This window comes from Neomonachus schauinslandi, chromosome 9 (assembly GCF_002201575.2).
Source record: "Neomonachus schauinslandi chromosome 9, ASM220157v2, whole genome shotgun sequence".
Taxonomy (NCBI): Eukaryota; Metazoa; Chordata; class Mammalia; order Carnivora; family Phocidae; genus Neomonachus; species Neomonachus schauinslandi.
In genome coordinates this window covers 26521860-26543098 of record NC_058411.1, presented here as the reverse complement: position 1 = coordinate 26543098, position 21239 = coordinate 26521860, and the positions used below count along the sequence as shown (strand labels likewise).

General features: G+C 39.2%; 1 protein-coding gene across 1 annotated transcript in view; it reads left to right on the top strand.

Moving 5' to 3' along the window:
* The window catches only part of YLPM1 (YLP motif containing 1), a 74789-nt gene extending 67470 nt beyond the window's left edge, over nucleotides 1–7319 (top strand). Inside the window, 2 exon segments of the mRNA XM_044917928.1 lie at nucleotides 6225–6407; nucleotides 6732–7319. Of these exon segments, the coding sequence (XP_044773863.1) occupies nucleotides 6225–6371 (147 nt within the window). The 3' untranslated portion in view covers nucleotides 6372–6407; nucleotides 6732–7319.
* Nucleotides 7320–21239: the final 13920 nt, after the last annotated feature.

The window sequence follows — 21239 nt, the reverse complement described above, 5'->3', positions numbered from 1 at the left end:
TAGGGAAGTTTTCAGCTATTATGTCTTCAAATAAATTTTCTGTCCCCCTTTTCTGTCTTCTTCTTCTGGGACTCCTATAATAAGAATGTTACTACATTTGATAGAGTCACTGAGTTCCCTAAGACTGTTTTCATTTTGCATAATTCTTTTTTCTCTCCTTTGTTCAGCCTGATTACTTTCCGTTACTGTCTCCTTAGATCACTAATTCGTTCTTTTGCTTCTTCCATCCTGCTGTTCATTCCCTCAAGCATGTTTCTCATTTCATTTATTGTACTCTTTATCTTTGCTATGTTATTCTTTCTCTGTCTCTGTTAAGGGTCTCACTGATGTCCTCCATTCTTTCCTCTGGTCCAGTGAGTATCTAATGATCATTACTTTAAATTCTTTATGAGGCATGTTACTTATATCTGTTTTGCTTAGATTTCTGGCTGTGTCCTTGTTCTTTCATTTGAGATAAATTTCTGTCTTCTCATTTTGTCTAAGTCTCTGTGCCTCTTTCTGTGTGTTAGCAAAGTCAGCTACATCTCTCATTCTTGAGGGTAATGGCCTTATGAAGAAGAGGTCCTGTAGTGCCCTGTTCTGTGGTGTCCCCTGTTCCCCAGGGCCTGGCAGTTCTGGGAGTGTATGCTGCATATGCTCTTTTTTCCTGGTCATTTCATCCTTCAGGCCAGTTATCCGCAGAGGCTCTTTGCCAGTTGTGGGCAGTGTTTGGTCCCTGGCCTGAATGTGGTACATTTTAACTAGGTGTGCTCTGGTCTGTTTGTGAAATGAGACCTGTCGCCACCACTGCCAGAACTGAAGCTCTGCAAAACTCCCTCCTCAGGAGATGGCAGTATGAGCAAGGGTTTGGTTCAGTCTTCTGGGAGAGGGTTTCCGCTCACTGGGACTGAGGCTAGTGTGAGTGGGAGAGGCAGTTCCAGCAGAGTGCACGCGGTGGCGGGACTGGGGGGCTCAGTTTAGGCAAGTTAGGTAGCGAGTATTGGTGCTGCGCTGATACCCACAGGTAGTCCTGTGCTTATGCTAAGGGGCAGGGGAGGGAAATGGCACTGGCCAGTTCCTTTGTTTCCAGAGGGTTCTCTCTCTGTGAATGCTGTCTCTCCAGGATGTGCTCCAAGATGAGCAAATAACCTTCCCACTGTATGCCACAGGCACTCTTCAGATTGCTGTTTCCATGCTGTATGTTTGCCTTCCTTCTCTCCAAGAGCAGGGCAATGCCCTCAGGGCTCTCTCCCAGCCAAGCCTGCTGACCTTTAAAACTCTCCGCTGGTTGCCAGAAGTCATGAAATTCAGCCCCTCTTGCTTTCCAAGGCAATTACTATGGGGATTCATTCTTCCCTCCCGGCCACAGCAGCCACCATCTGTTTCTCTCCCAAACCGCCTTTCCACACTTTCTACCTTCTTCAGTGTGGCCTCTTCTCTACCTTTAGTGTGCAGTTTGTTCGCCAGTCTTCAGATCGATTTCTGGGGTATTTAGGATGATTTGATAGTTACCTAGTTTTATTTGTGGGCCAAGGCGAGCCTACTTTGCTGCCATCTTCTTAACCCCCACATCCTAGTTCTTTGAAGTGGCTTATCTTTGACTCTCCTCCCCTGCCTCACATCCTCATTTCAAATAGTTTTTAACTCTAAAACCACTCACCAAAATCAACACCAGACAACAAGGAGATCCTGCAGGTGGCAACGAATGCAGAATTCATAACTGTTCCTTTCCTGGGGTCTCTTGCTTTCTCTATAATTGAGTTTTTTACAAATACCAGGCAGGTTCCTAGGATTAATGTCCACTATAACAAAAAGGTAGTTCTGTAGGGTTGATCATACTAGAATTTTACCAAAATGGCTAGATTTTTTTTTTTTTTTAAGATTTTATTTATTCATTTATTTGAGAGAGAGAGAGAGAGAGAGAGCACACGAGAGGGGGGAGGGTCAGAGGGAGAAGCAGACTCCCTGCCGAGCAGGGAGCCCGATGCGGGACTCGATCCCGGGACTCCAGGATCATGACCTGAGCCGAAGGCAGTCGCTTAACCAACTGAGCCACCCAGGCGCCCTAGATTTTTTAAATATAGTTTATTTTTTAAAAATTTCAGTCGCTTAGGGGTGCCTGGGTGACTCAGTCGTTAAGCATCTGCCTTCGGCTCAGGTCATGATCCCAGGGTCCTGGGATCAAGCCCTGCAACGGGCTCCCTGCTCGGTGGGAAGCCTGCTTCCCCCTCTCCCACTCCCCCTGCTTGTGTTCCCTCTCTTGCTGACTCTCTCTGTCAAAAAATAAAATCTTTTTAAAAAAATTTTTCAGTTGCTTAGTTGGGCATAAAATGGTAGCTTAAGTGGACTTTGTGTTTCTTTGATGACTGGAACGTGAGCAGTTCCCTTGTTTGTGGGACTCACATTTTAGAAATATTTTTAGTGACAATGGCTGAAACGTATGTACCTCAAACCTTTGAGTGTTAGTCAAGACTTTTCTGTATTACACATTTTTTTAATGGTTAAGATAAATGGCAAAAAAAAAAAAAAAAAAAAAAAGGGAAAAGAGTCTCAGTAAAAGCACCTCTAGGAAGATTAGGAGAGACACCGACATTTAAGAAACCATTTCGGGGCACCTGGGTGGCTCAGTCGTTAAGCATCTGCCTTCGGCTCAGGTCATGATCCCAGGGTCCTGGGATCGAGCCCCGCATCGGGCTCTTTGCTCGGCCGGGAGCCTGCTTCTCCCTCTCCCACTCCCCCTGCTTGTGTTCCCTCTCTAGCTGTCTCTCTCTCTCTCTGTCAAATAAATAAAATAAAATCTTTAAAAAAAAAAAAAGAAAAGAAACCATTTCAAGGGGCACCTGAGTGGCTCAGTCGTTAAGTGTCCGCCTTCGGCTCAGGTCATGATTCTAGGGTCCTGAGATTGAGCCCCGCATCGGGCTCCCTGCTCAGCAGGGGGCCTGCTTCTCCCTTTCACACTCCCCCTGTCAAATAAATAAAATCTTAAAAAAAAAAGAAAAGAAAGAAACTATTTCAAGTTGAAAGTCATTATTCTGCCCCTGATATATTTAGTGTTTTGGTAATCATTCATTCATTCGACAGTGTTGAGTGTGTGTCAGGTCTGTGGATGAGGCCTCTTAAAGAGCAGACCTTTAAGTGGAGAGTCCAAGATGTAAATAAATAATGTTAATGTAGCACCAGTGTATATTAGAGATATGAACAAAATACAGTAGTTTCCAAAATATTTTAATTTCAACTTAAAATTGTGGGCATTTATGCTAAAACATATTGCTTATTTAAAAAATAAGCAATAATAATAATAATTTAGGTTTTCTACACACTAAAAATCTACTTTAAAAAGAGTTGGGTGTTGGGGCGCCTGGGTGGCTCAGTCATTGAGTGTCTGCCTTCGGCTCGGGTCATGGTCCCTGGGTCCTGGGATCAAGCCCCGCATCAGGCTCCGTGCTCGGCACGGGGCCTGCTTCTCCCTCTCCCCCTGCTTGTGTTCCCTCTCTCCCTGTCTCTCTCTGTCTGTCAAATAAATAAATAAAGTTGTTAAAAAAAATTACATACTTTTTCTTCTAATCCTATGTTCTTTATTTTATCTGAGTTTTAAAGACTTAATTTAAGCTGCAGACTTAAAAGTTAGCTCTTAGTTTATTCAGGGTGAGATTGACCAGTATGTTTAACTCTGTGCTAAGGATGTACTGTGGACTAGTTACCATTTCTTTCCTCAGTGGCCACAATCTGTCCATCCTTCATCCTCCTTAACCATAATCATCTTTTGCTAAAATGTGTCCCCTTGATCCCAAGGGCAACTGAGAGAGTGTATGAATCTATCAAAATAAATACAATGAGCATAAATATGTAGCCGAAAGCCCAGAGATCTCTGTATACAAAAGGCCACATTATTTAAGATTTAGGCTTTTTTTTTTTTTTAACTAAAGTCCATGAAGGAAATTTAGGTTTTCTACACACTAAAAATCTACTTTAAAAAGAGTTGGGTGTTGGGGCATCTGGGTAGCTCAGTCAGTTAAGTGTCTGCCTTCGGCTCAGGTCATGATCTCAGGGTCCTGAGATCAAGCCCTGCATCAGGCTCCCTGCTCAGCGGGGAGCCTGCTTCTCCCTCTCCCTCTGCCCCTCCCCCTGCTTGTGTTTTCTCTCTCTCTCTGTCAAATAAATAAGTAAAATCTTTAAAAAAAAATTTTTTTTAAAGAGTTGTGTTATCAATTTTTCCCACTCCTATTACTACGTATCTTCTCTTTGACCAAGTGGGTGCTCTTTGGAGAAGCCTAGTCCTTTCATTACCAGTCCTATAAATGATAATAGGGAAGGTCAGTGTACCTCTAAGAGCAGTAATGCATTTCTATGTCCAGTGTGAAGAACATGGAGTATGCGTGCTCTGGTTTTCTTTCCTTGTCACAGATAATAAATCACAAGCTATATTTAAGATACAGTCTTGGGGCTGCATGGGTGGTGCAGTCAGTTAAGCGTCCAACTCTTGGTTTCGGCTCAGGTCATGATCTCAGGATTGTGAGATCGAGCCCCATGTCAGGCTCCATGCTCAGTGCAGAGTCTGCTTGAAATTCTCTGTCCTGGGGCACCTCGGTGGCTGAGTCATTGGGCATCTGCCTTCGGCTCAGGTCATGAACCCAGAGTCCTGGGATCGAGCCCCACATCGAGCTCCCTGTCAGCGGCAAGCCTGCTTCTCCCTCTCCCACTCCCCCTGCTTGTGTTCCTTCTCTTGCTCTCTCTGTCAAATAAATAAATAAAATCTTTAAAAAAAAAGAAAGAAAGAAAGAAAAAATTCTCTCCCTCTCCATGCCCCTCCCACGTGTGCACTTGCTCTTTCTCTCTCAAATAAATAAATCTTTTTTTTTTAAAGATTTTATTTATTATTTGACAGAGAGAGAATGAGAGAGAGAGAGAGCACATGAGAGGGGGGAGGGGCAGAGGGAGAAGCAGACTCCCCGCCGAGCAGGGAGCCCGATGCGGGACTCGATCCCGGGACTCCAGGATCATGACCTGAGCCGAAGGCAGTCGCTTAACCAACTGAGCCACCCAGGCGCCCCTCAAATAAATAAATCTTAAAAAAAAAATACAATCTCTGTAGACGTTGGTGCTATGTCCACAGTTTCATAGTTTCTCCTTAAGTATTTCAACTTTTGCAGAATATGTCTGCTTATTTTTTTAATTGTTAATATAAGACTCTATGTTTGATATGTTACTAAAATTCAAAATGTATCTGCTTACATTCTAAAAATATCAGAATACCAACCAATGGGAAATATCCCTGATCTATGTATTTGTAGTTAAAATCTATGTATTTTCATAAATGCCAGCAGTTGAGTCCATCTCTTCATCTCTTTATCTCATGAATGAAAATAGTAATACCGGCTCCCTATTTTCTAAGATTAGATTTTAAGAAATATTTATTGTGTAGAGATAAATAAAAGTCCACTGATCTAAGGTATTTATAGTCTGTTAGGGAAGACAGGTCTATAAATAGATCATTGCAATATAGTGTGAAAGTTCAAAAGTAAACATGTCAAAATCCAGAAGTAGCTCTAAGGAAGCAATGATTGATTAATTATTTGATTGGCAAAGAACAAGAAAGATAAAGCAGTGGTTGATGACTAGACTCACAGCAGGTGAACAGGGTTAAGGCAAAGACATTTCAGGAAGGAGACTAGTATATGCACGATTACAGAGATGGTAAATGGCCCAGTGTGCTCTGAGAGCTAGAAGTAATTTTGTGCTGCTTATATAAAAGGCTGTAGGCACTGCCCAGAAATGCCACTGTAGAGTAGACAGGGCCAGATCCAGAGGGACCTGTGTGCTTGGATTTTATTCTTTAGGCAGGGGAAGGATTTAAAGCAGGTGAGAGTCACAACAGTGTGTATTTGGGGATCACTCTGGCAGAATGGATTGGAGGGAGTGAGCATGTAAGGTAGGAAGACTAAGCAGAGGGAAAAATAAGATCGGCGAACCAGAAAGGAGGGGCAGAGGAAATGGAGGTGCCAGGACTGAGCTGAGAGCTGAACTGTTCAGGAGCTGGAAGGGTTAGGACTTGGTGACTGACCAGAGAATTTTCTTTCTGTAACTTAAGATACATGGCTTTCTCCACTTCTCCCCAGTTAATGCCTAATGTTTTTATCTCTTAGTTTCAGATTAGTTATCCTACCCCTTAGACTATCGAGAGAGTGAAGAAGCTCGTTGCATATTGATTTTTCCTAAAGCCCAGCCTAACACTGTGTTCTTTTTAGGTGAGATGGGCAGACCTGGAAGAAAAGAAGGACGCAGATAGGAAAAGGGCCATAGGTTTTGTGGTCGGACAGACTGATTGGGAGAAGATCACAGATGAAAGTGGTCACCTGGCTGAAAAAGCCCTCAATCGAACCAAATATATATGATACTTAGTTTTTGAACGGAGTCATTGTTCCTCTAAGGTAAGATTGCACAGTCATATAAATAGCCTACTGTGTGGTTGTTTTGAAGGGTTTGAGATAAAGGAGACAGCATGCTTTGCTAAAAATGCTTCTCTTCTTGTATTATTTTCTGGTTCTTAACAGAGTAAGTATGTGCTACTTGCCAACATTTAAATGCAGGGTGTTGGAAAAGGGAGCAATTTCCTGCAACCTGGCTCCCTTAATATAAGACTTGAGAAAAGCTTGGAGTCTGTAGATTTGAGGAGGAGTGGAGTGATGAGATACTGGCATCTGAACTTTGTGCATGCTGTTTCGTGGTATGACAGCCTTTTCTTTTCTTTCCAGGTGGTTCGCTTTGAGGTGATCTGAAGCCACGGCCTCATGGAGCTTCGTTGTGTGTCACCTTGCCTTCCACGTTTCAGTTTTTGTTTTGTTTCTACCACTTTAGTTTTTTTAAAGTTCTCCAGTGTCCCCAAGAGGTCTTAGAATCTTGCTATACCCAAGCAAGACATTAATTTTTCTTTTTAACTATTTTGGGGAGGGAGGGAGTGATAGCTTAACTGCTGAAGCCAGGTGGGGGTCTGCTGGAGGATTCCAACAGAAAATATTTCCTCTGCTGTACAATGTCACAGACTATCTCTATCATCATTGCTTTGTGGCTGTTTTTGTTTTTTACTGTATGTAACTGGTAGCTGATTGTACTAGGATTAAAAACAATAAACTTTCACGATAAAGCCGATGAGATTCATGGGCTATACAGCATGGGCCCCTTTCTCTTGTTTTCTTAATTTTACTTTTTATTGCTTTTTTAATATGGTGTGTTCTAATTACGTGCTAGCCGAACATCCCAAAATCTCTTTCCTGATGAATGTTATATAGCTTAGTGATTCCATAGCACATATTGTAAACACAAGGAAGGCTCAGTGATCTTTGATAGCTGATTTCATTCTCTGTCTTTGCGTGTTGAAGACCAGTAGAGACAATTGCAAATATTCAGTGGTTCCCTGGAGTACATCAGTTCTATAGCATGATGTTTATTGTTTTATTTTTTTGATCCTCTTGTTGTTCCTCCCTCTTTTCACTTTCTCCCCTCATGCTATGTTATGTTTTGATTTTTCCCTCATCTGGCTTTGATTCCTGGTGGGCAGAACTGATGCACTCCATAGAACTCAGGAGTTTGTTGCCTTATTGCTAAACTTGAATGGTTGATGTTTTCATCAAGATTGCAGGGGAGAACGAGTACGGAGATGTGCAGCCCTCTGGCAGGCAGCATCTAAGCCTGTCAAGTTTTCAGGTTCTTGCCAGATTGCTCATTATTGGAAAGCATGGACTTCTGCACAGAATTTCCTCTCTCGTGGATAGTACCAGGTGGAACCTAGAAATGCACAGAGCTAAAACCCAAATATCATTCCATTTTAAAAGCAACAAAACCTCTTTTCCCTTTTCCATTCTGCAAAGAAAAAAACGTCATTTTCTAACATGAGAGAAGACAGGAGCTTTCTTCCTCAAACACCGTTTCCACTTTGTAATCCAACTCAGCAAGTGTAAATTTGTTCACAAAAGGCTTGAATATTTTGAAATATTCACTTTTGGGCTATGGACAAAAACCTTTTAATTTTATGACCTACATTAAGTACTGTGTGACCAGAAATGATATTTATTAGCATTCAAATAGTATAACTTTGGGTTCAAGAATGTGAAATTACAGTACTGAAGACTAATGGGAATCCTAACAACTTTCTGTTCTATCTTCTCGAAGTTCTGAATGTTTACATGTGAGAGGCTTTGAGATCATTAACAAGTCAATATTGAATGTATAATTTCCTACATTAGATAACTTCCACTGTCTGTAGTATTTAACAAGCTACTCTCGTTGCTTATTGGCCGACAGTACACTTCTATGTACCCATCTTTCTCAGCTGCTTTTATGATGTTGAATGAAGGTACATCACAAGATAGCCAATAGAATTATTGTTTGTACAGAGACCCACTTGAATCTACCAAATGTCTGGTCTTAACAAAAACAGTATTTCCAGAATGTGTTCTCTAGTTCAGAAGACAATGGAAGCATATAGAGGATGTTTTACTTTAGTTTTCTTAACCTTTTAAGTTCTAACAGTATTCAGAATGCCAATGAAATAAGTGGTAATCACTCATGAATCACTTTAAATCTGCCGTATTTTTGCCTTGCAGCCATGGCTTTGTGTCTGTGATCTTATACCAAAGGGGATAGGGAAGAGGGAACAGAGTCAGAAATGGCCTCTGCTGGTTTTTGGAAGATACAGATTAACATGACCTTAGGGGATGAACATAGAATGTTGGCTACTTTAGAAAGTTGGTCTAACAAAATAATCTCAATGAAAGAAGATTAATGAAAAAAAGATTAGTCCCCAAAAAGAAAGTAATAGAGACTGTCAGTTGATATTTGACTTTGTTAGTCTAATGGGACTATTAAAAAATTCTTGAATTTGCATTGCCACTAGACAGAGAATAGACTAGAAAGCCCAAGGATAACTTAGAGAAATTTAGTATGGGTAGAAAATGCCTTGATAACACAAATATTTTAAGTTTATTAAGAGATGTCCTTGGAATACAGAAGACCAAACTTGGGTTCCGTTTATTTGCTAGCATTTTACTGTTGTTTTATTAACATTGTTTCCCTTATCTCAGAAAACTGCATGGTATGTGTTTTAAATTTTTTATTTTAATCACATTAAGTTGATTTAAAATCCTGTGTTGTGTCTTAATACAGAATAATCTGGTGTTGGGGAAAGTTCCTGGTATCTTTAATGTTTCACATCTTTTAAACTAAATGTGAAAAATCTCACTTTAGTGATTCAGCTCTGCTTGATGAGATGCAGAAATTTTTTCTATTTAGAAAATATTTTATTTAGGGGTAAGTTGGCCTATTCAAAATACATTGTGACTGATTACAAGATCAAAAGCCATAAATTATACACAGTAGTCTGTTTGTTGACACTTGTTTGATGCACATAATTTTCAAGAAGTTATATTTGATTTAGATAACAATGATTAATTCAGAAGTTTATTGACTGAGACAAAAGTCTTAAATTTTCTGGTGGGATTTCTTTCCTTTGTGAAAGAATTCTGGTGGTTGTTTGGGTAAACCAAGTATTAAATTCTGAATTGGATTGATTAAAAATTTCAACCTAGGTTTTCTTACTTCGGAGGTGTCTCAGCTTTTATGTTAAGTATTTTATCTTGCTGACTGTGCAAATTGCAGGTATTTTGGTAATATTGGTGTCTAGAGCCTGGCTTATTGGTAGGACTGTAAAAGTAACAAGTTGTCAGCTACAAAGAGACTGTATGGTTGTTTCAGATACAGTTTAGAGCTACCAAAACTGAGGTGAATTTTACTAAGCCACAGAAGAATGATTCCTCATTGTTAGTATTGACAGACCCTGGTACAAGTTCAAGTTCCTCTCTCAGAAGTTATGTGACCTTAAGCAAATCATTTAACCTGCCTGAGCTTCCATTTCCTCATCTATATAGTGAACGTAACAAAACTTACCTAGCAAAGGTTGCTGTGAGGAGTAAATTGAGATGACGCTCGTCAGCCGCTTGGCCCAGTACCAAGCACAGAGTAAAAGGTAAAAAACTGGTAGCTGTCATCATCGTCGTTATTACTTTTGGGCTTGTTCCTTTTTTTGCTTTTGAAATCTAAAATTTTCACTTGGCTTGAAGATCATTGTCATCTTTTATAGTCAGCTACTATAGACCGAGCTATGTCATATGAAATAGTGCAGCGTGTGTGTGTGCGCACGTGTGTGTGTGTTGGAAGAGTAATAATTCAGAAGCATTTTCAGGTAAGCTGTGAAACTGATCTTCAGAACCAGTATGGCGTCTTAAGAGGCTTAGGTACAAAGGCTAAGTACTAAGTACCCAGAGGGGATAAGTAATAACAGAAAGCAGTGGCCAGACCACAGGTGTGTACAAAGGTGAAGACGCTGAAGCATGGATTTGCTTTGATTTTCATATATTGAAAAAGAAAATGGTAATTTTATGAATAAGTAATACATCCATGTGGTATAAAATTCAGAAGGTTCAAGGGCTATGTGTTAAAGTCTCCCATCTCAACCCTGAGCCTCCCACATCCCATCAATAGAGGTAACCAGTGTTGCCTGTTTCTTTTGTTTCCTTTCAGAAAAATTCTGTGGATAAACATTAAGTATTAACATTTTTGTTTTTGTTTATTCAAATGGTAGAGTGCTACGCAAACCACCATATTTTTCCATTTTCTTTTAATAGTGTGTCTTAGAGGTCATTCAGATTTTGTGTATAGAACATTCCCATTCTCGGAATATTCCCCCTCCTCCTCTTCTCTCCCTCTCTCTTCTATCCTCTCCTTTTTCCTCCTCCTCTCTCCCCCCCTCCCTAATTTCCCATAGGTACCTTTGTATTATAAGGAGCTTTACTGAAAAATTTTAAGCAATTGCTTCACTTATATTTCTGTTCTTTTCATGGCATGGAATATATATTGTGTAGGTATATTGCTATACAGTTTTATCACATGTGTAGGTTTGTGTATCCACCCCCATCTTCCACATACACCTCCCCATCTCTAGGAGCAACCATTAATCTGTTCTCCATTTCTGTAATTGTATCATTTAAAGAATGTTATATAAGTGAAATCGTTTAAGATGTAACCTTTTGGGATTAGACTTTTGGCCTTTTTTTTACATGGCGTAATTCTCTTGGCATTCATTCAAGTTGTCGTGTGTATCAGTACTTTGTTCCTTTGTATTGCTCAGTAGCATTCCATCCCTTTTTCCTTTTACAGCTGCAGAATACCGTATCATGCGATTTAACATACCAGGTTTCTGTTGATGGATATCCGTGCTGTCTTTTGCTCTTATAAAGTTTGAATTTCATACATCATCGTCACTTTGCCACTTCCTGTGCTTGCCTAATTTCTAGCAATGAAGGAACAGTAGCAATGGCATCCTTTACATAAACATCTTCAGAGGGTGACAGGTGCTTAAGAGCCAGCACAGCAGAGGGGTGAACTATCAAGAGAAATGCCATAATGAAATGACAAAGGCAGATCTTATTTCCTGGAAAATCCTGCATGATAGGATTCTGACAAAGCAAAGAATCATGATGCATCTTAGAGGGCCAGAGACTCTGATGAGTCCCTCATCCACACATGATTGAAAGTTAAATCCTTAGGCCACTGTCCTCTGTATCTGGATATTTATGCACCTCAGTGACTGATCTGGTTCTGTTCTCAGGCTCCATTGCTTTCACGTTAAGCCATAGTCAATGAGCATCCTCTTGAGTGGAGCTGAGCTTCTGCAGTTATGCACAGCCCTCTGCCTGCCAGCAGGACCTTGCATCTGTGATCCTATGAAGAGCTTGTAGATTTAATGATTTATTATATAGGGAAGGACTTGGCTTTGAGTCTTCTACTTAAGAAGCTTACACTTTCTACCAAATATGCACATTCTTGTTTTGACAATATTGATCTAGATTGCAGATCCTTTTCCTGTATTTCAAGAATTGAAGTAATCTCTTCCACCATAACTTGAAATCCCTCTCACACCTATTATTTCTGATGGAGAGTTCTAATTCTTAGGTATGTCTAATGTTTATTTCTTTTACAGCATCTAGCTAGCTCGGTGCATGGCTCATGTATCTCTTGAGTGAATAGAGGAGATGTCTCCCATGAGCGTGGCAGTAGTCACACACTTAACTCAGTTGGACAGGTAACAAAGGAGTGAGTCAGAGGGTGGAGACTGGCAAGCTGGAGAACAAGGTAGGTCTGGTCAAAGGGGAGGCAGCGCCTGCTCAGCCACAGCAGACTGTGGCCATGTAGGGATGTGGGTGCTTGTTGCCCGATTTTCTGGGTTTTCGAGAAAAGTGCAAAATCTGGGTTTTTATGTGAAATCAGTGTTTGGACACTAAGAACTTATTTTGGTTTTGGTTTGGTTGGTTGCGTTTTTTTTGCAAATGCTTTGGCCTGAGCAGTTTGCCTGCCATTTCTGACTTGAAGGCTGCCAGTTTGAAACTCTTGATACTTAGAGAAGAAGTTGGAAAGACCTTAGGGCTCATTCCTGTCAAATTCCTTCATTTCAGAGATGAAGTTTCTAAGGCTGAAAGAAGAGAAATTACTTGCTCAAAGTCTACGGTTACTTGGTGGCAAAGCAAGGCTGGAACTTGGGTTTCCTGGTCACCTGGCACTTTCTTTCCCCTTAACTATGATCCCTTCTCTCTGAGGCCTTCATAAGTTCTAGGGTGGTGAATGCTCCACTAGTGTGTGTGTTGCATGCATGTGCACATGTGCGTGTTTTCTAACTTCTGTGGACCTGGAAGTACATTCTCGTGTAAATATATCAGGAACGATATAATTCAGTTGGTTACCTCTGAAACCATCTCCCTTGCACTCCCACAAGTATAACTATACACTTCGGGTCGCATGTGTTACTTGTTAGGTTGTTTGATACCTCTTTTTAATCACAGTTTAAAATTTGATGAGTAATTATTGTGTAAGAACAGGGGAAAGGAAATCATGTTTTACGTTTTATTTTCTGTAATTTGTAATTTCTTACGTAATGTAACTAGCCTATTTGCTCTAGCTCCAATGACAAGCATCTTAACCTCTTTCACTTGGAAGTTCCCTATTACCCCTCTTATTAAGGACAAGTCATCAGCTTGGCAGTCAAGTCTGTCAGTAACATGATCCCAGCGACTTTGCCAGCTTCCTCTTCCACTCTTCTTACCACATGTACACTACACTGCAGGCACACTGTGTGATTTACTGTACCCTCAGCTTTCCCTCAAATTTCCCGTTTCCTTTAGGAATTGTGTCTTAAGGCCCAGCTCACATGCTCCTTTCTCCCTGAAGCTATGCTCTCCCTGATCCTCCTGGTTTGCTCCCTCCTTCCAGCTCTCACAGGGTTTTGCTTGATTTGTCCTGTGATCTCTCTTTTTTTCTTTTTTGGATGTGGCTTTCATGTATTTAATTTTTTTAAGTAGAATTAATATCCACAGTTTCAGGTGTATAATAAAATGATGCAACAGTTCCATACATTACTCAGTGCTCACCACAGTAAGTGTGGTCACCATCTGTCACCGAACAACATTATTACCATCTTATTGTTGATGAGAATGCAAATTGGTGCAGCCACTGTAGAAAAAGACTTTGGAGGCTCCTCAAAAAACTAAAAATTATCAAATGACCCAGTGATTCTACTACTGGGTATTTACCCCCCCAAAAAAGGAAAGATGTATGCACCCCTGTGTTTATTGTAGCATTATTTATATGGAAGCAACGCAAGTGTCCGTCCATAGATCTATGATCTCCTTTTAGTTTATCTTTCTAGTAGAGTAACTTATATGCCTGTCTTGTCCTTCTTCCCCATCCCTTCCCATTCCCAAATGCAAACTCCTAGAGGAGGGTAAGCACTATATTTTTGCTCCTCTTCCATCCTTATAACACCTAATATGCAGTACCTGTTATGTACAGCTGGTGCTCAACAAGCATATTTAGATTTGGTACGATGGATTTAAATATAAAGTTAATTAATATAAGTAAACATATGTGTAATTCACAGTACTCCAATTCTTGAGTTTGCTTTTTCACTCCCTCTGTATCTTCCAGTTGGTGGCATTTCTATAAGTGTTACATAAGCCACGCATCACAAGTTCAAATGCCTGCTGTGGACAAGAAGACATAAGTGAGAGAATTGGTCAGTAGTTCCATAATGGCATGTTCTATTCTTTCATCAGGAACATACTTTGTTTGCAAATTAGACATGTAGGAATATTCTTCATTCTCATGGGAAAAATGTTCTCTTTCCAGTTTTTCTCAAAACATTCTACACTATGTATCTTTACTTTTCCCACATTTGATAGAGATAAAAGTACAAGTGTTCATTTTCTTCTTAACTCTACTGTGAGAAAATCAGCAGTGGAAGCAGAATGATAATGGCAACTGGCTCTCAGCCTGGGAGGGAGTAGGGCATGGTGGGGACTGAGAAGATGCAGAGTGCTTGCCCTATCTCAATGAGATTGTTCTTCTCCAGACAGTGGTTGCCATGAAGCAAGGTAAACCAGATGTAACCAGATGAAGATAAAAGTGGAAAGCTGGATTTTTATGAGATGCAGTCTTTTCAAAATATGATGAGGACAATAGAGTAGTGGCAAATCAAGCCAGCTGGAGGCCACATATTACCTACAGGCCATCATTTTGGGACTTCTTACGTATATCATAAAAGACATCTGAAAGATGATTACTGTAAAGAAAGTGTCCATAGGAGAGGAAACATCAGGTTATATTACATAGATTGCATGTAAATGTTTTGACCAGTACCTGGTAACTGATATTTTGGAGTAAATAATTCTGTTTTCACTTAGCCAGATAGCAATACATACATAATACACTGATGTTGAATTTGCAATAAGTTATTTTTTGTTCATTGCTTGCTGGCACATGGATGCATGTATATTGCCTCCTCCTTGGGTGACATCCTTTCCATGCCTCCATTCATCAAGATGGCAGGTAAGCACCTGTGTATGCACAATTAAATAGTGTGCACACACTTGTCCCAGAGAAAGAAGACAGCAAGAATTCCCTTTGGTTAAGCAGAGCGGCTGAGCAGCCATACCCAGCTGTGAATTTGACCAGAATGTCCTCCTTATAACTCTCCATTGCTTTCTACTATTTCTACTGGGGAAAGAGGATGGATGTCATTAAAGCTTCTTTGTTGGTACCTGTCAGTGTCAAGGTGGGTATACTTTTGCTATGTTTGATTTCTTAAAGTATGTTTTGGGGCATTATCTTTTTCAAATTTATTCCAGCCATAAAATATGAATTCATTCATTCTCATTATTAAAAAAAAAAGACTACAGATACTAAAACCCCATTAAGCAACAAATATTTTAAAATCTTGGAGATAATTACTGTTATCATTTTGGTGTGTGGCTTTCCAAATCTTTTTCTGTGCATTTATATACATATATATGTACCTGTAAGGATATAGTTTTTTTTTTTTTTTACATGAGTGATATTCTTTACATGTTGTCTGCAGACCCCTTTTATCTGTGTGTATACACACACACACACACATAAATATACATGTGTGTATGTGTGTATTCCATGATATCTGCATAACAGATTATTTCTCTTATTTGTGACAGCTTTTCACTGTCATGACAATGTTACATTGAGCATTCTTGTAAATGCCCTTTTGGGGCATAGTTTCAAAATTTTCAGGGAAAATACAGAAGAATTTAATTATTGGGCCATAGGGAAACAATTTCTCCTTTTATGTCCTCCTAATAATTATCTGTATGTATGTTTTAGAAAGAGTCCTAACTTAATGTCTGGGATATCAAAAATTCTTTTTCTTAGTACTTTAAAATCCAGTTTTTTATGCTGCTCTCATTTGAATTCAGTCTTTTGAATAAATTTGGAATTGATAAGGATAAGCAAAATAGGTTCAAGGTAGTAGCCATACATAGGTCAAGACTATTAAGCTTTTGGGAATAGGTACTGTGTTTCAATGGTAGGGAAATTAAATTTTCAGTTGAGAAGATTATCTCTCTTAATCGTGAAGTTCTTTTTTCCAACTCTTTCTCTTCTCCGTTTGGAATTATGACGACTGGATCCACAGGTGCTATGAAAATATTTTCTCACATCACACATCTTTAATACTAGTTTGAATAATCCTGGAAAATACAGGTTTGATACTGTACCCTCACTTTAAAAAAAAAAAGTATTAGTTTGGTCAAATCTGGAATACCCACTTGACATGAGAGAATCTAGTTCATTTTTTTTAGGTATTAAAAGTTTTATTAAAAGAACATTCTTGGAGTGCCCGCCTGGCTCAGTCGGAGGAACATGCCACTTGATCTCAGGGTCATGAGTTTGAGCCCCGTATTGGGTGTAGAGATTACTTGAATAAATAATAAACTTAAAAAGAATGTTCTTTACACAAATAACTAATACCAGAAATGAAAGAGGGGACATCACTAAAGAGCCCATAGACGTTAAAAGGATAGCAAATGAATACTATGAACAACTCTGCCCACAAATTTGATAACCTAGATGAAATAGACCAGTTACATGAAAGACACCAAAACTCATAAAAGAAAAAAAGACAATTTGAATAGGTCTGTATCTATTAAAGAAATCAAATCAATACTTACCAACCTTCAAAAACAAAAAGCACCAGGCCTAGATGGGTTTACTGGGATTTCTGTCAAACACTTTAGGAAGAAATTATACCAATTTCCTATGATCACTTTCAGAAGATGGAAGCAAAGGGAATATTCCCTAACTCATTCTGTGAGGCCATCATTATCCTGATTATCAAAACCAAAGACATTACAAGAAAGGAAAACTGCAGACTACAGATTTCTCATGAACGTATATGCAAAAATCCCTAACAAAATATTAGCAAATTGAATCCAACAATGTATAAAAAGAATTATGCACCACAGCCAAGTGGGATGGTATGTAAGATATGATTCAACATTCAAAAATTAGTTCATGTTCATCACAACAGGCTAAAGAAGAAAAATCACATCATATAAACAGATATAAAAGAAACACTAGACAAAACCCAACACCCATTCATGATAAAAAAAAAAAAAAAACCTTTAGTGAAATAGGAATAGAGGGGAACTTCCTTAACTTGATAAAGAATAACTATAAAAAACCTACAGCTAACATATTTCATCATATTTAATGGTGAGAAACTTGAAGCTTTCCTACTAAGATCAGGAACAAGGCAAAGATGTCCCTTCTCTCCAATTGTATTGGAAGTCCTGGATAATGCAATAAGACAAGTAAAGGAAAGAAAAGATACGCAGATTGGAATGGAAGAAATAAAACTGCCTTTGTTTGCAGAAGATACTATCATTTATGTAGAAAATCTGAACGAATCAACAAACTCCTGGAACTAATATGTATAGCAAGGTTACAGGATACAAGGTTAATATATAAAAGTCAATTGCTTCCCTATGTACCAGCAATAAACAAGTGAAACTTGAAATTTAAAACAATACCATTTATATTAGTACCCCTAACAACAAAATACTCATGTACAAATCTAACAAGATGTGTACAAGATCCATATTAGGAAAATTACAAAACTCTGATGAAAGAAATCGAAGAACTAAATAAATGCAGAGATAATCCATGTTCATGGATAGGAAGACTCAATATTGTCAAGATGTCAATTCTTCCCAAATTGATCTATAGATTCAATGCAATCCCAGTCAGAATCCCAGCAAGTTTTTTTGTGGATATTCACAAACTGATTCTAAAGTTTATATGGAAAGGCAAGAGATCCAGGATAGCCAACACAATATTGAAAAAACAAAATTGAAGGACTGATGTTACCTGACTTCATGACTTACTATAGAGCTATAGTAATCAAGACAAAAACAGACAAAAAAGACAATAGGCATAAATAAAGGAAACAGAAATGAGATCCCAATGTAGACTCATATAATCAACTGATCTTTGATAAAAGAGCAAAGGCAATACAGTGGAGCAAAGATAGTATTTTTGTTAAAGATTTATTTATTTATTTATTTATTTATTTATTTATTTATTTGAGAGAGAGAGCACAGGCGGGGGGAGAAGCAGAGGGAGAGGGAGAAGCAGACTCCCTGCTGAGCAGGGAGCCTGATATGGGGCTCTATCCCAGGACCCCAGGATCATGATCTGACCTGAAGGTAGACACTTAACCAACTGAGCCACCGAGGCGCCTGCAAAGATAGTATTTTCAACAAATGGTGCCAGAACAACTGGACATCAATATGCAAATAAGTTGAATCTGGACACAGACGTTATACCCTTTACAAAAGTTAACTTAAAATGGATCATAGAACTAAGTGTAAAACGTAAAACTATAAAGCTCTTAGAAGATAACATAGGAGGAGTAAACCTAAATGACTTTGAGTTTGGTGGTGATTTTTTAGATCACCAAAGACAACCCATGAAAGAAAAAATTGATAGGTTGGACTTGATTGAAATTAAAATTTCTCTATGAAAGACACTTTCAAGAGAATTAAAAGACAGGCCACAGACTGGGAGAAAATATGTGCAAAATACATATCTGATAAAGGACTATTATCCAAAATATACAAAGAACTCTTAAAACTCAAGAATAGGAAAACCCAACTTAAAATTGGGCCAAAGAATTTAACATATCAGTCATCAAAAAGATATACAGTTGGCAAATAAGCATATGAAAGATGCTTCATATCATATGTCTCCAGGGAAATGCAAATGAAATCAACACATATACCATTAGAATGTCCAAAATCTAGATCATTGATGACACCAAATGCTGGTAAGGATGGGCAGCAATAGGAACTCTTATTCATTGCTGATAAGAATGCAACATGGATACTTCCACTCTGGAAGACAGTTTGGCAGTTTCTTAGAAAAATAAACATATTCTTACCATATAATCCAGGAATCACACTCCTTGGTATTTACCCAAGGGAGATGAAAACTATGGCTATACAGTAACCTGAACATGGATGTTTATAGCAGCTCTATTCATAATTGCCAAAATTTGGAAGTAACCAAGATGTCTTTAAGTTGGTGAAAGGATAAGTAAACTGTGGTACATCCAAACAATGGGATATTACTCAACACTAAAAAGAAATGAGCTGTCAAGCCATCAAAAGACATGGAGGAAACTTAAATGCATATTAATAAATGAAAGAAGAATCACACACTACACATTATTTAATCCCAACTATATGACATAGTGGAAAATGTCAACATTCTGGAAAAGGCAACACTATGAGGACTGTAGAGATTATTGTTGTTAGGGATTAGTTAGAAGGGAGAGGTTTTTAGGGCAGTGAAACTACTCTGTATGATACTGTAATGGTGGGTACGTGTCATTTACACTTGTTCAAACTCAGAATGTACAGCACCAAGAGTGAACCCTAAGGAAGACTATGGACTTGGAGTGATGCTGATGTATCAATGTAGTTTCACCAGTTGTGACAAATACAGCACTCTGGTGGGGATGTTAATGAGGGAGCCTGTGCTTATATGGAGGCAGGTAATATATGGGAAATCTATGTATCTTCTGCTTGATTTTGCTGTGAACACAACATGACTCAATCTTTTTTTTTTTTTTTTAAAGGATATACTTTGAGGATGTTCTGTTTTTGATAAGAGCCTTCTGCTTTCACTAGATGTGAATCTGAGTGTGTCGATAGGGACTCTCTGGAAGGCATTCCTAAAGTTTATTGTCAGGGAAGCGTATTGACTATGGTGGCCTTAAACCAAGAGTTGGTAAGGTTCTAGTTGAATAATTGCTTAGATTCCATAAGCACTTGAACATAGGAGTACTCTCTATGTATGTGTGTTTGGAAGAACAGCGAAATATAAACAGCGCTCCATGTGAAAAGCTGTATGGTAGAGCAGTTAGTTATAAAGCTTTACATCTAAGAATTACCTGGGGAATCTATTAAAACTCCCAAGGCTCAAGATACATATACCTCATACAATTAAGAGTCTAGAGGTAGGACTCAGGCATCAGTAATTTAAAAAAAAAAAAAAGTTTAAGTTTTTTTTTTAAGATTTTATTATTTGAGAGAGCACAAGCAGGGAGAGCGGCAGGCAGAGGGAGAAGGAGAAGCGGACTCCCCACTGAGCAGGGAGCCTCATATGGGGCTTGATCCCAGGACCCTGGGATCATGACCAGAGCCAAAGGCAGATGCTTAACTGACTGACCCACCCAGGCGCCCCCTTAAGTTTTTTTTTAAGATTTTATTTATTTGAGGGAGAGAGAGCATGAGTGGGCAGAGGGGCAGAGGGAGAGGGAGAAGCAGACTCCTTGCTGAGCAGGGAGCCCAATGCAGGGCTCCATCCCGAGACCCTGAGATTGTGACCCAAGCCAAAGTCAGATACTTAACCAATTGAGCCATCCAGGCATCCCTTAAAGTTTATTTTTTTAGCAATGTGTACACCGAATGTGGGGCTTGAACTCATGATCCTGAGATCAAGAGTCATATGTTCTACTGACTGAGACAGCTAGGCACCCCCACATTGGTAATTTCTATTTTTATTTTTTAAATGTAAGTTAGCCCTAAAGATTTTATTATTATTTTTAAAGGTTTTATTTATTTATTAGAGAGAGAGTACAGGCAGGTGGAGCAGCAGGCAGAGGGAGAGGGAGAAGCAGGCTCCCCACTGAGTGGAGAGTCCAATGCGGGGCTTGATGCAGGGTCCTAGGATCATGACCTGAGCCAAAGGCAGACGCTTAACTGGCTGAGCCATCCAGGTGCCTCCACATTGGTAATTTTAAAGCCCACCAGGTAGTTCCAGTGTGCAGCCAAGTTTGAGAACCAGAGGGCCAAAAGAGAAGTTTAATTTTATTCCATCTCCATCTAAAGGTAAGTTCAGTAATCATAATTTCCAAAGGCCCTGGTCTGTTAGTACTTCGCAGGTGTGGAAGATGCTGGAGTTGTTGGAAGGATACTTGTTAATAACAGTAACAATTAATGAAACTCCTTAAGTGCAAAATAAAATCCATATAGCTTGAAAGTTAATGCAATTTCCAAAGGTGCTAGATAGACAAGAAACAGTCGAGACACATGGAGAATCTGGCTTCCTGGGAGCAAATTAAGCCAAGATTTAAATGTGAAACACATATGTGCCCCTGGGCCTGAAAACAAGCCACAACATTTCCAGTTGTGGTGAAGGTTCCTAACAATAGAAGTGAGTTGTGGTACAATGTTATTTAAACTGGAAAGTTTAGAGAAGATTGATTTGTAGAGAAGTCATAGATGGGAGAAGACAAGTGCATTGGGTAGGCGGGACAAACTATTTTTCTATGATTCTTCTGATTCCGA